The sequence below is a fragment of the Ziziphus jujuba genome, chromosome 4, assembly GCF_031755915.1.
Source record: "Ziziphus jujuba cultivar Dongzao chromosome 4, ASM3175591v1".
Taxonomy (NCBI): domain Eukaryota; kingdom Viridiplantae; phylum Streptophyta; class Magnoliopsida; order Rosales; family Rhamnaceae; genus Ziziphus; species Ziziphus jujuba.
Window position 1 is genome coordinate 967280 of NC_083382.1, and position 12734 is coordinate 980013.

General features: G+C 30.7%; 1 protein-coding gene across 4 annotated transcripts; it reads right to left on the bottom strand.

Moving 5' to 3' along the window:
• Window positions 1-243: 243 nt before the first annotated feature.
• LOC107415739 (uncharacterized) lies at window positions 244-8275 on the bottom strand. 4 transcript variants are annotated; one of them, XR_007240386.2, is made up of 4 exons: window positions 7914-8275; window positions 6100-6156; window positions 5733-5805; window positions 244-3534 (listed from the first exon to the last, which is right to left on the bottom strand). XR_007240386.2 is itself a non-coding variant. In XM_016024130.4 (4 exons), the coding sequence occupies exons 1-4, from the start codon at window positions 7159-7161 to the stop codon at window positions 3340-3342; spliced, it is 981 nt and encodes a 326-aa protein (XP_015879616.3). In that variant the 5' UTR covers window positions 7162-7902; the 3' UTR covers window positions 244-3339. The 4 variants fall into 4 exon arrangements, 2 of the variants coding, with proteins under 2 accessions (XP_015879616.3, XP_015879615.3); XR_007240385.2 differs by having other exon boundaries at window positions 6100-6159; window positions 7914-8245; XM_016024130.4 differs by lacking the exon at window positions 7914-8275 and adding an exon at window positions 6506-7902.
• Window positions 8276-12734: the final 4459 nt, after the last annotated feature.

Sequence of the window (12734 nt, forward strand, 5' to 3'; positions counted from 1 at the left end):
AGTTTCATGTGTTCATGGTGTTGGCGGCTCCTTCCAATCCCAATCCCAATCCATCTTTATTTTCATCATTTTTGCGTGCAATGATCCTCAACCCCGTCTCTCTCTCTCTCGCTTTCTGTAAGTTCTGGGATTTTCTTTCTTTTTATAATTTCATCTTAAATTTTGAATCTTTGGCCAAGTTTTCCTATTTGTAATACTTTGTGTAGCAAAAGGAATGATGATTTAGTATCTTTTAGAACAAAATATGATTTTTTTTATTTTTATTTTTATTTTTATTTTTATTTTGGGTTCAATATTGTAGAAGTTGATAAAATGGATTCACTTGGGATGAATATTGTTGGGTTGGCATATGAGGGGTTGATATTGTTTTTTTGATCATTCACGCAAAAATGATGAGAAAAATGGTTTGTGTCTTTGAGAGGATGGCTGCCACTCTCTGGTAATATTGAAAAGATGTTCCTTACATATGCTGATTTCCCCTTCAAATTTGTTCTTACAAGGTATGATCTAATCTCTGCCCGCAAGGTGTTTTTTTTTTTTTCTCTCTAGCTTTTCGTGAAAAGTTCCTTCTTTTTAAGACCATTAGATTATATATTTGCTTTTTTTCCCTGTGTTTTTGATAAGTTTTAGCTTATTGGTTACAGAAATTGTAATATAAAGATACAGCACTTTTGGCTGTCACATTCCAATATTCCAGAAATTCTTGAGTTATTGATGACTTAACCTAGAGGAAAAGTAAATTCTGTTACAATCTGCTTCTTCATTCTGTCTCTTCCCTTCCCCTTCAATAATTGTTTTGAGTTTTATTGGTAAGAATAAATTCTTATTTGATTGGTGTGATAGTTCCTTGCTTATGGATGTTCCATGATGGGATAATTTCAAACACCAACTTTGACTACTGAAGATAGTTTTGATAAGCAATAAAACTTTATGATAATTAATTCTTGTTAACTCACCATTTATGGCGTCCTTTTCTTTTTGACTTAGGTGGAAGTTTCTAATCTATCTGCTACTATACCTATCTTTGTTTGGCCACTGCTGCTTACCATAGTGTATTAGAGAATTAGATATTCTTATGAGAATTAGTTTAAGCTAGTTTTCTTTGTTATATACAAGGTCTTAAACTAGTTGATATAATACTCAATTTAATTTTTCATAATGATGTGAAGACTCTATGCTTCGTTCTCACTATGGTTGGTATTCCTTGTACTTTTCAAGATTTACAAAGCCAGTGGATGCTCCTTTGTGGCCTTTAGGAACTTGTTGAATTTTAAAAATTTTTATGATCCAATGTGAGCAGAGGACTAGCTAAGTCCTTTTTATTATTATTATTATTATTATTTTTTGTTATGGGTTGGTACATTTAGGACTCTGGTTTTACCCGGAATTCATGAGTGCTTTAGAAATTTACTTTGAAACTCTTAGCAGATATGTGCCATGCGTACATGGGGTTTTGAAATTGATTAAGAATACATAAGTAGCTCGGATTCACTGAACTCGGTGTCATCTCATGTTAAGATAGAACTTCAGACAATGTCTATCGATCAACATGTGTGTAAGCGATAATACTTTTAATAGAATTAGTTTCTTGTTTTTCACTACCATGAACCCACTATGATTTCCAATCGCATAGGTAGAGGTACCATAACTTTTGCCTTATGTTTATGATTTAGGCATCAGTCTCAACAACTTCACTGTTATGCTAAGTGACCTTTTGTTCATGGATTTTGTCATAGGACTAGTTAAGTTCAACTTTTAATTCTGTACATACATTTAATTTTAATTTTATCCATCAAAGATGCACCTTATGCAGAAGCTCTTGTGCTGAATCTAGACAATGATGGGACCACAACTACCAAATCCGACTCATGAAACTGAAATATGTTGGTCTTAAGCTTGTTGTTTGGTTCACGTCTTGCTTCCTCTCAGAAAGACTTTCAATAGGCCTTGCTTGAAAGTTAGTTGTGAATTTTGTATGTACTTTGTTATTTTTCATTTTTCATGCGTTTTGCTCTGCAGTTTGCCTTCATTTTTGGAACCATAGATGTTTTTTCTACGCTACTTGTAAGCTATCCATGTTACTCAAATGGCTGTTGTGCAAACTGTCTGCGGACTTCATCTATATGCTGATAAGAAAGTCAATTTTGTAAATAAAACAGTGGTGAAACATAGAAAGTCAATTTTGTAAAGAAAACAGAGGTGAAACATAGTTGTAACCATGGCAAAGTTATCTGAAACGTCATCTTTCAGATATCATGGCTAAGTAGAGCAATGTTGTTTTAGTTACTTTCTAGTAATTTTGTAATTATATTGTATGTAAGAATCGACATTTTACTGTCAGCTAATAGTTATTTTCATGCCACTTCATCTAATGTAGTTATATATGAATTCAACTATGTTTCCATTCATATGCACATATACATATTTCTCTAATTTATGATATTGATACACCGGGATGACACAGAGTTCAGAGTTTGGTTTGATCGTATTCTTTAAAAAATATATTTGAAAATTTATCTATAACAACTGAAGCATCCAGTAAATTCTTCTAGTTTAAGGTAATTAATGCTTGAATAGAGTGATACTAGAAGATCCGCATGCCTGATTGATCATGGTGTTTCCAAGTGATTTCAAAACTGATTTTCTTATTTCTTTTTCTTTAAATAATCAAAATAGGATGGTAAATTTACAGAAGCCTCAGAAAACTCTGTAAATGGATGGGCCTATTCCTTGGTCATATCCTTCTGACGTGTAATTGCATGCTTACCAGTTACCATCAAATACTTGGTCATACCCTTCCCATAAAAAATAAAAATAAAAAAAAAAAGAAAAAAAGAAAAAGAAAAAACCACAGTTTGGCATATCCTATTTAATCACCTTTGTCAAGACTAGTGAATCTTTTTCTCCTGAGCTTTTGGTCATGTTTATCTCATGAAGCTAGGTTACCTAGCTAGCTTGTCTAACCAGTGTTTGTGCAACGCCATGTTTGATAACATTACTGAAGGAGTCATCTATGAGTTTTTTCACTGGAAAAGCACTTTCAGATGTTCACTCTTTAATCTACTTGCCTCCATATGAAGCAAAACCAAAATTTCAACGGCTTCAATTTTTAGTATTCAAACTTTTGTTGCTTCCTTGGCTGGTACACATCAGGTAAAGGTACGGAGCATAAAAGTGGAACCTTTCCTGAATTGTCAAGTAAATTAAGTAGAGAGGTTTAAACCTCTCACTTAATATATCCATCAAGTTAACTTGGCATATACATACACAAATCAAATAAATAAGTAAAAGAAAGAAACCTGGTTAATTATATGTATATATATATATATATAATAGTTATTATAGACATGTTCTTCCATAATGCAAAGACAGTAAGTGATAAGTTAAGATGTGGTGGCAATCTGCCGTTGTTCTTTCATCAGCACCAGCAGCTGAATTTACTGATTCTACCAATCTTGGCAGCCACACACCATCTCTTACTTGCTTCAAGCTCTGTGTATGCACCAACTTCTGCCCCATGCAATATACATCAATCTGTAGAGAACATGCTCATTAATAAAATATTCTGGAATTATCCACAATTTAGTTGATTAACGCACAGCCTAATTAAGACTACCTTTAAAATATATATCTTTCATGACCTGATAGAAAGCTAAAGTAACTAGCTAGGAAACCGTCCCCTCAACCCAATCTTCCACATTTAGTTAAACAATAGCCTATATGGCTAACAAACTGAATATTTCCTTGAATCTATATACAACACAAGTATCTTGTGCTCTTACATTGTCTACAACTATGTATCTACAAGTTAAGGTAAGATTTAAAAGGAAACTCACAAGAAAATGAGGAAACAAATTATAAGTACAGAAAGGTGAAGATTAACAAAGTGAAAAATTTGAATCCAAAACAAATGATAAGTGAATTTGAAGGGATTGAAGAGGAACAAATGCATGCAACTAAAGGAGGAAGATTAATTTCTTTTACCAATTGCAAAATGTAGAAAAAAGAAACTTATATATATACTGGTCACTTGTTTCAAAGTAAATATATATATATATATATATATATATATATATTTGTGGTTTAAATTAGGTTTTTAATTTTTTTTTTCAGTTTTTAAATCATATTAAATTTGAAATTTAAAAATATATTTATTAATCACCAGATTTTAAAAAGTTTCATTTTTCTTGAACAGAATTTTAGTATGTTTACTAAATTTATGTTTTACTATTTTAAATTTTAAATAATGTAATCTAAATAGTTTTAATATGTCATTAAATCTATATTTTACTATTTTAAATTTTAAATGTTAGTTCTTGATATATAATCTAAAGACCAATAAAGAAATACTTGATATTAAAAATATTAAGTTATCTTATTGTGAACCTAATTAGCTAACTATATATAATAATTGTATATATATATATATATATATATATGATGGTAAATGAAAAAAGCAATAAAGGTTAACATTGAATATCAGGATGTTGAATAGACCTGTAATATTTATTTGTAATATTAAGTTTAATATTATATATACGTTATAATATCAAAAAATGTTAACTCAATTAACAAACTATTCATATTTATAACTAAAAGTTTATGAGTTCAAAACACTAAAATGATGGGAGAACTTTATAAATTATATTCATGTGCTATGAAGATTGTTGCTATAAAAGCTACTCAAAGAAATTGAAAACATGCCTATTTCTTAAAGCTTTAACCATATTAAGGGGATGTGGAAAATTAAGCCAAATTGAATTCTGCAATTATTACAAGAGTTCATGTACATTAAAGATTGCATTACAGTGATAAACTTAGAACACCTTTTGAGTATAGTCATTAGCTTTCTTTTGTAGATGCATAAGGTGCCATATAAATTATATGTGTTTCAGCAAAACTATGAATTATATGTGTTTGTGAATTTCAACAGCATTATTATGGTATGAAGATGAGAGGAAATAAGTGAAATGGAAAAAGGTCTAGGAAGAATTCAACGGAAAAGTAGATTAAAGCGTGGTGAGGGTAATGATAGTTTGAAATGATTGAAGGACGACAAAACAGTATATCAACCATGTCCCAGTAAAAAGGAACAACCCCATGATAGTCAAATTAGCTCACTGGCTAGCTAATTTGTTCTAATTTATAAGCTCACAAAAAGGAGGAAATTAAGTTAAACTTATATTGTTAATAATTTTCTCATTTATTATTATTATTATTATTTAAAAAAAAAAAAAAGAAAAGAAAAAAGATCAATGTGGTTTTAATCCTCTCCCTGTCCTTCAAAATAGATATTGGTATTACAAAAGTAATTAAAGCTAACATGCAACATATGACAAAGGTTTGACAATTAGTAAACCTTAATTTATAATCAGCTCTATGCTTCCCCAAACCCAGAGTTGGTAGTAATCTACTGATCAGAAACCTGAACCAAATAGATTGATCCATCTTTTGAATGGCAGATTCATGATCTTCATCTTTGAATTGGGTAATAATTAAATTAAATGAAAACCTCGTCAACAGAGTTACTCATGGCCTTTAAGAATAAGGAACATCTCTCTTATCTCTTTTTTTCTCATCAAACCCTTGGTGGCTTACTGAAGTAAATCATTCACTTAGCGTGACATGCATGCTTTGCTTTCATAATTAATAATCACATTTATAATAATAAGTTATGTTAGAGAGAGAGAGAGAGAGAGAGAGAGAGAGAGGGAGAGAGTTTCTTAATTTACCTCAGCTTCGTTGGAGAGACCAAGCTTTCTAACCAGGTACTTTTTAACCATTGAAACCGTCACGTTCTCGTCCCTTTTTATTTTTTTTTTATTTTTTTTATTTTCAAAAGAAACAGATAAACAAAAAAAATAAAAAAATAAAAAAGAAAGAAAGAGAGACAGCAAAACCCAAAAGGCAAAGAAAAAACAAAAAAACCCAAGAAAAAAAAAGAAGGAAGGTCAGCTTTTCATATTTGCTACTCATTTCACTGAGAGCACCATCATTAGGATGGTAGAAAATATTTCGAAAAAGCTGATACTGATTTATATCATGAAGGGGGTTCCATCTAGGCAGCTAACGTGCCCCCCCACTATTACTACTACTTACTTCACTCTAATGTAGGCCTTTGGTACTTGAGGCAGTCCTCCTCCTCCTTCTCTTTCCCTGCTGTATATATTTTTCATCACCATCCACGCCAACCATGTCACATATTGTACATAACATACAAATATATATAGGCGAAAAAAGAAAAAAAAAAGGTTTAGTAATATATATGTAAAATATACAAAGACAATATATAATAGAGCTATATATATATATATATATAGCTAGCAAAGATGAGGTACAAAATTAAAGTTGAATTAATAATCAAATAAATAAATGACTCGTCAGTACCTGATTGAACATATATGAAATGAAAGAAAAAAAAGAAGAAGAAAAGAGTTGGTAGTGGTAATGATGGCAACGATGAAAGATAAAAAGAAAGAGATATATATATATATTTTTTGCTTACCGGTTGGTAGAGGCACTGAGGGTAAACCACAATCCAGAATTGGGCCTTGTTGATATTTTAATATTAGAAGAAGAAGAACTATAATCGACTGGCATTTGCCAGTCATGATCATCATCATCATCATAAACACCAAGACATCTAGCTTGATCTGATGACTCCATGTGCCATGGCCATGATGATGATGATGATGGAAGCAAAATTTCATGATCGTCATTCTTATAATTAGCCCACAAGTTGTGGTAATTATTAGTACTACTATTGTTGTTAGGCTGCAGCTTCATCAAGTCTACTTCCCTCCTAACACCCTCATTACCAAACCCTACACCTGACTGCCTAATTACTTGATTATGATGGTGGTGGTGGTGGGCTTGAAACTGGGTAGAAAGACAAAAAGAAGATGAAGATACTGATTGTGTTGTTGTTGTTGTAGCAGAATATGGAAAAAGGGGGTTTGATGATGAATTGTGTTGTTGCTGTTGGCTAGTTTTCAACGCTCTAGTACTGCCAAATCCAACGCCTAGCCCTAACCCTAACCGAAGCCACCCTTGATGATCATCATCATAGTCTTGATCTAAAGCTTCTTGTTGTTCTTCTTCTTCTACTACATGGCAGCTATTCTCGTGGAGGAGGGATTTGTGGGGAGAAGAAGAGGCCATGAATAATAATAATGCTATTAGAGATGCGATTAACCTGTGTTTAAGACCAAGGACTCACACGCACAAGATCTGTTTGGGAGAAGGTAGAAATGAAAAGGGGCTCAGCAGGGTCTGGCCTTATATGGAACCACCAATAACTTTTTCTTTTCACTGTTTACGCCCCCCTCCCAAAACTACATCCACTTCCTCTAACTCATCATCACCAAAAATAACCAAACCCTAGCTACCTATTTTGCTATTTAATTATTAGTATTATTATTATTTTAATGTCTTTTATTTTTACTTTTTAAATTTTTTTTCCCTAAAGTGAGGGTATTTTACTTCACTTTCTTGTCCATTAAGCTCTTGTTAAATTTTTTGGGTATTCTCGGGATTAAAACCATGCCCCCCAAAAACACAGAATAATAGAGAAGGAAGAGAGAGAGAGAGAGAGAGAGAGAGAGAGCTAGGAGATGGGATGAGATGTGATGATTGTTGCTCTTTTCCGAGGCACAACATAATATAATTTAATGATTTTGTGTTTATGTGTTTTGTTGCTATTTGTAGTTTGATTTTTTGTATATATTTCTTCTCTCAATATCTTGTCTTTGCATCTGAACGGTACTGGAAGAACTAGGAACACACACACGCAACACACCCACCCTCCAGCCCCCAGAGATTGATAAATTTTTGTGTGTGTGAGAGAGAGAGAGAGAGAGAGAGAGAGAGGGAGGAAAAGAGAAAGAGGGAATGATTTTGGTTGTAGTATGTACCTTGAAAGAGGGCATGTTTTCTGCTTTTTTTTGCTGTACGAATCTATTCTCTCCTCTCCTCTATATATCTACCTCGATCCATTCAAAAACTATATATGTTTTAGTTGCTTCGCAAAATTTACTTCCCTTCTCTGTCTTATATATTACGATTTTAAGGTAAAGAGATAGAATAATGGTGCATGTGACAGAAATATATTTATATATATTTGATATTCATACAAGGGAGAGACATAGAGAGGCTGTACTGGATACGATTAGGGTGTCAACTCAAGGTTGAAAGTGAAGAAGAAGAGCGTTGCAACAGAGACAGTGCGTGTTGTTGCTAAATAATTCTTAAATACTAAGCTTTGATTTTATCACTTGCATTAAAATAATAGTAAAGCTTGGTCTAAGTGTAAGAAATTAAATTTCAAAATTTAGGATTTAATTTTGAAAAAGTCAGATTATCCTAGCATGAGTCTTTTTTCATTAAATTACACAACTATTTTTTTTTTGCTTCGATAAATTACACAACATATATATATATATAGTATTGATGATAATGTGAGATATGAATGCCCAAAAACATGAAAGTTTTTATGCTATTTGTTAGTACATATATATATATATATATATGCAACCGTATAACTAAAATATTTTGGATATGCTGTGAAAAAGCTCTATTTTATTAAGAAATCAAAGAAATTATATATACAACTTGAGATAAGAATAATGAATAAGTACACGTAAGATAAGCCTAATTAAGTATACACCCATATCAGTACAAATAGCAAAAACAGCTTTATAACTACAGAGCGTTATCAATTACAACACACTCCAATTAATTGAATTGGTGTGAGGAAAGGGCCAAAAAAAAAAAAAAAAAAAAAAAAAGAAGAAGAAGAAGGTAAAAAGAAATACATCCTTTCTTCAAAAAAATAAAAAATAAAAAAATAAAAAATGGAAATACATCCTTTCTTCAAAAAAATAAAAAATAAAAAAATAAAAAATGGAAATACATCCTTTCTTCAAAAAAATAAAAAATAAAAAAATAAAAAATGGAAATACATCCTTTGGATTTGGGCCTCTGAACCATCCATCACCTGGATAAACATTTTGGCCCATTAGAGCCCAACACAACCCATTTCTCCATTGGATCTCCACAGCCCACTGGCCAAGCTAATCTCTTGTATGGTATTTCCACTTTAATCCCTTCTCATTTTTATTTTTTTTTGAATATCGGCATTACTGCGCCTGAAATTTGGCTCCCCAAATAAGCTTTTCAATGAATTTCAAAGTGCAACCTTTTTTTTTGAGGGAAAATTCACTTTTCACATGATTTTTGCACTGTATGAGATTTAATTTCCTCTCATGCTAATAATTTTCTTCTTCTAAAAATCATCTAAACACAAAAAAAATAATTTTACATTTTCAAAGAATTTCAAATTTCCATTAATTTTAACACTTTTAAAAGTGACCGACCTATGATGGATACCTATGCCTATAAAATTTTCATAAAATCGCACCTTTACCTCATACAGGACTGTACCTGCAAAGTTTTTAATAGTTTGGAAGGTATAGATAACAAACACAAAATTTGAGGTTAAATTGCATGTTGGTGTAAATTTCAGGACCAAATTGCAAATAGGAATAAAGCTTAGGGGTGTAGGTGTAAAAAACCTTTAATATTTTTATTAATTTATACGGTTTATGACAAAAACACTTCCTGTATTGTGAGAAAGCATGTGCTAAAGTCTTCTTTATCATCATCTAATAATCGGAAGTTTAGCAAATTTCAGCCAAAAATAAAAAATTCAAAACAACCCAGGTTGTTCTTATTAGAAGGTCACCATTTCTCTCTCTAGTAAAGTTGTTCTCTTATTATTATTATATATAAACTAACATTAATATATATATATATATATATATTTAGTTGAGATTTAGATTAATATGAAAATGCATTAAAAAATCAATTCATGTCCACTTTACCATCCATTGGTTTTAGCCTTTTTATTTTGGAGAGCTAGTGGTAGAAAAATATACAATTTATTCTCTATTGAAATATTTATTGTATAAAATGATGACTTCAAGTTGGAATCCTCACTTTAATCTTAATTGATAAATAACAATTCTTAAAACTTATTATGTCATTAAATGTTCAACATAAATGAAAACTATGTTTATTCATCGTTCCCCATCACATAAAAAAAATAAAAAAAATAAAAATGATGTTTATATATATGTGCGCACCAAAGATGGACAAACTCTTTGCTGCTTGATTAAAAGGGACAGCTAATATAATATAGAATTGCAAGATAAAGTGTTCAAAATATAAGAAGATATTATAGAACTTATCATATGCATAATTTATACTGCAAAAAATCCAATGGGTCTATCAAGTTCCTAGACACAAACTTATACAGGATGCATATATAAAATCCACATAATATAACAAGTTTTGTATTTAGAAGCTTTGTAGTCCTAGGTATGCAGTAACTGGGGGGACTAGAACTACGCCAACCTAACATGCACAAAAGAGAAAATAAAAATAAAAAAATACAATAATGTTAAATTTATCAAATTTGTTGGCTAAATGAAATAATAGATTATGTGATAATATTAATTGAAGTATTTTTTTTTAATTCATTTTTCTATTTTAAATTTTTTTATTTATATTTAAATTATATGAATATACTAATTAATAATATTTTTATACATATTATTTGATAAATATTTTAATATTTTTAATATTTTTGAGTAAGAATAATATATTTCTGCATCAACATTTCCCATATAGCAATTACTTGTGCGGGAATTTTATGTGAACGCCTCTCCCAAACCCTATAACAGGATGTGGAGCAACTTTTTCCCTTTTGATAACAACCCAAAATTTCAAAAACAAATTAATAAAAAGGGTGACTGATTAGACTCCAATTAAGTAGAGTGAATGAAGGACAAAATTAAAGCAGATAAGGAAAATGTTCACTGTATTTATACCTATATTTGGTGAGCAAGACATGGAAAAAAAAAAATGGGACAAGAAAAACTCTACTATGCTCAGCTCCTGCACAATGTCTGGTTCCTCCCCTGAATGGCATGAAATTCTTTGGTATAATATGCGAATCAAGATCCTATATTTTTATATTATAGTTAATTCCCATCAAAACTATATAAAAAATTAAGTATATTTTATTAGCTTCTTCCATCTCATAATATTCAAAATTCAAAATTGGAAGTCGATATCAGAACAAAAATAAATTAATTAATAAATAAAAAATGGTGGGGTTTTCAAATTATTATAACTTCAAACCTTCCAACGCCATGGATTGAATTGTAGATCGAGGACCGTCAAGGGTATTAGGATTCACGTGAAGTGCAGGCGTGACAAGCATAATACTACAACCTGCTGGTATTTTATATCTGCAAAATCTCTCTCACATGCACACAGACACAAACAAACATCTTATTAATTATTATTTATTGAAAACTTTAATTAGCAATTTTTAATAATGATCAGTGTTTAATTATAAGTTTATAATATATAATACCTTTACCATTCACTTGGATGTCTTTCAATACTTTCCGGAATAAACCTGGGTCTCCATTTCCCAGTCTAAGAGTTTCATTGATAACCTTTAGGATTTCCAAACAACCATAAGCAAATTCAAATATATATATAATTCGGTTATTAAACTTATTGTTTCTTTTTTTAATTTTTTTTTCTTTTTTAAAAAGTAAAAATCAAATATTAACTTGAAGGGTAAAAGTGCATGGATTTATAATCATTCCCAGGTCAGCGATGGATTTGGATTATTCTGTGATCTCCTACAATTTTATTAAGAATTGCTTCTTGTTAATCCTGTCAACAACTATTATAGATTTTGCATGCAACGTCGGATCTTGTCAACAACTACTAAATTAAACTTTGTCAACAACTACTATAAACTAAACTTTCCTGATTGACAATCATATTGTAACAAAAAGATAATCTCGCAGGAATATGAAAACTCTATATATAACAAACAATCATGTCAACAACTGTTTGAAACTTTGTATCATGTGATCAACTATAAACTACAAACTTTCTAGATCATGTGATAAAAATCTACAATTAATAGACATTCTCGTCCATATAATAGACAGCTTTCATGAAACTCTCGATCATGTCAACTACATAGAAACTAGATTTTGTTGAATTAAATTAATATTTGTGGACTTGGCATAATCAATTACTCACTTACAGGGCCTATTTATGCCATTAATGGGACTGACTTATTTTATTATTTTGTAGTAGGATCCTTGGTCACACACTCTCTATAAGACTCTAGTTGGCCCATTGGACTGGAGGATCAATTCTCTTTATAAGCCCATTGACTTATCCATATTTTTCCTAATATAATTATATTATCAAATTATTATTATTTTATGTGTGTCAAAATTAATGGATAAGTCTGACTTGCAGAGATTATTTAAAGGGTCTAGGGCAAGCAAACATGATATACCATACAGTATTTGGAGATTAGTGTTTTCAGAAATCTGAGAGTAGTTGGAGAGTAGTGTGTCCATAGGCACTACTTTATGTTGTTTCTATTTTGCAGGATTAAAGATCTAATTTATCAATGGCTGCGTTTGGAGGTTAGTAATTTATGATTTATGGAATTTATTATGTATATTTAGATCCATAAAATTTCTAACAATTGGTATCAGAGCAGGGGTTAATATGCATAGTAAATTTCCTTGTAATTTATCGCAGTTCGCATGTGAATATTGATATGTGTTTTAGCCATTCATGATTGATTATCAGTGTGTTCTATATATATATATATATACATTGCTTTACAT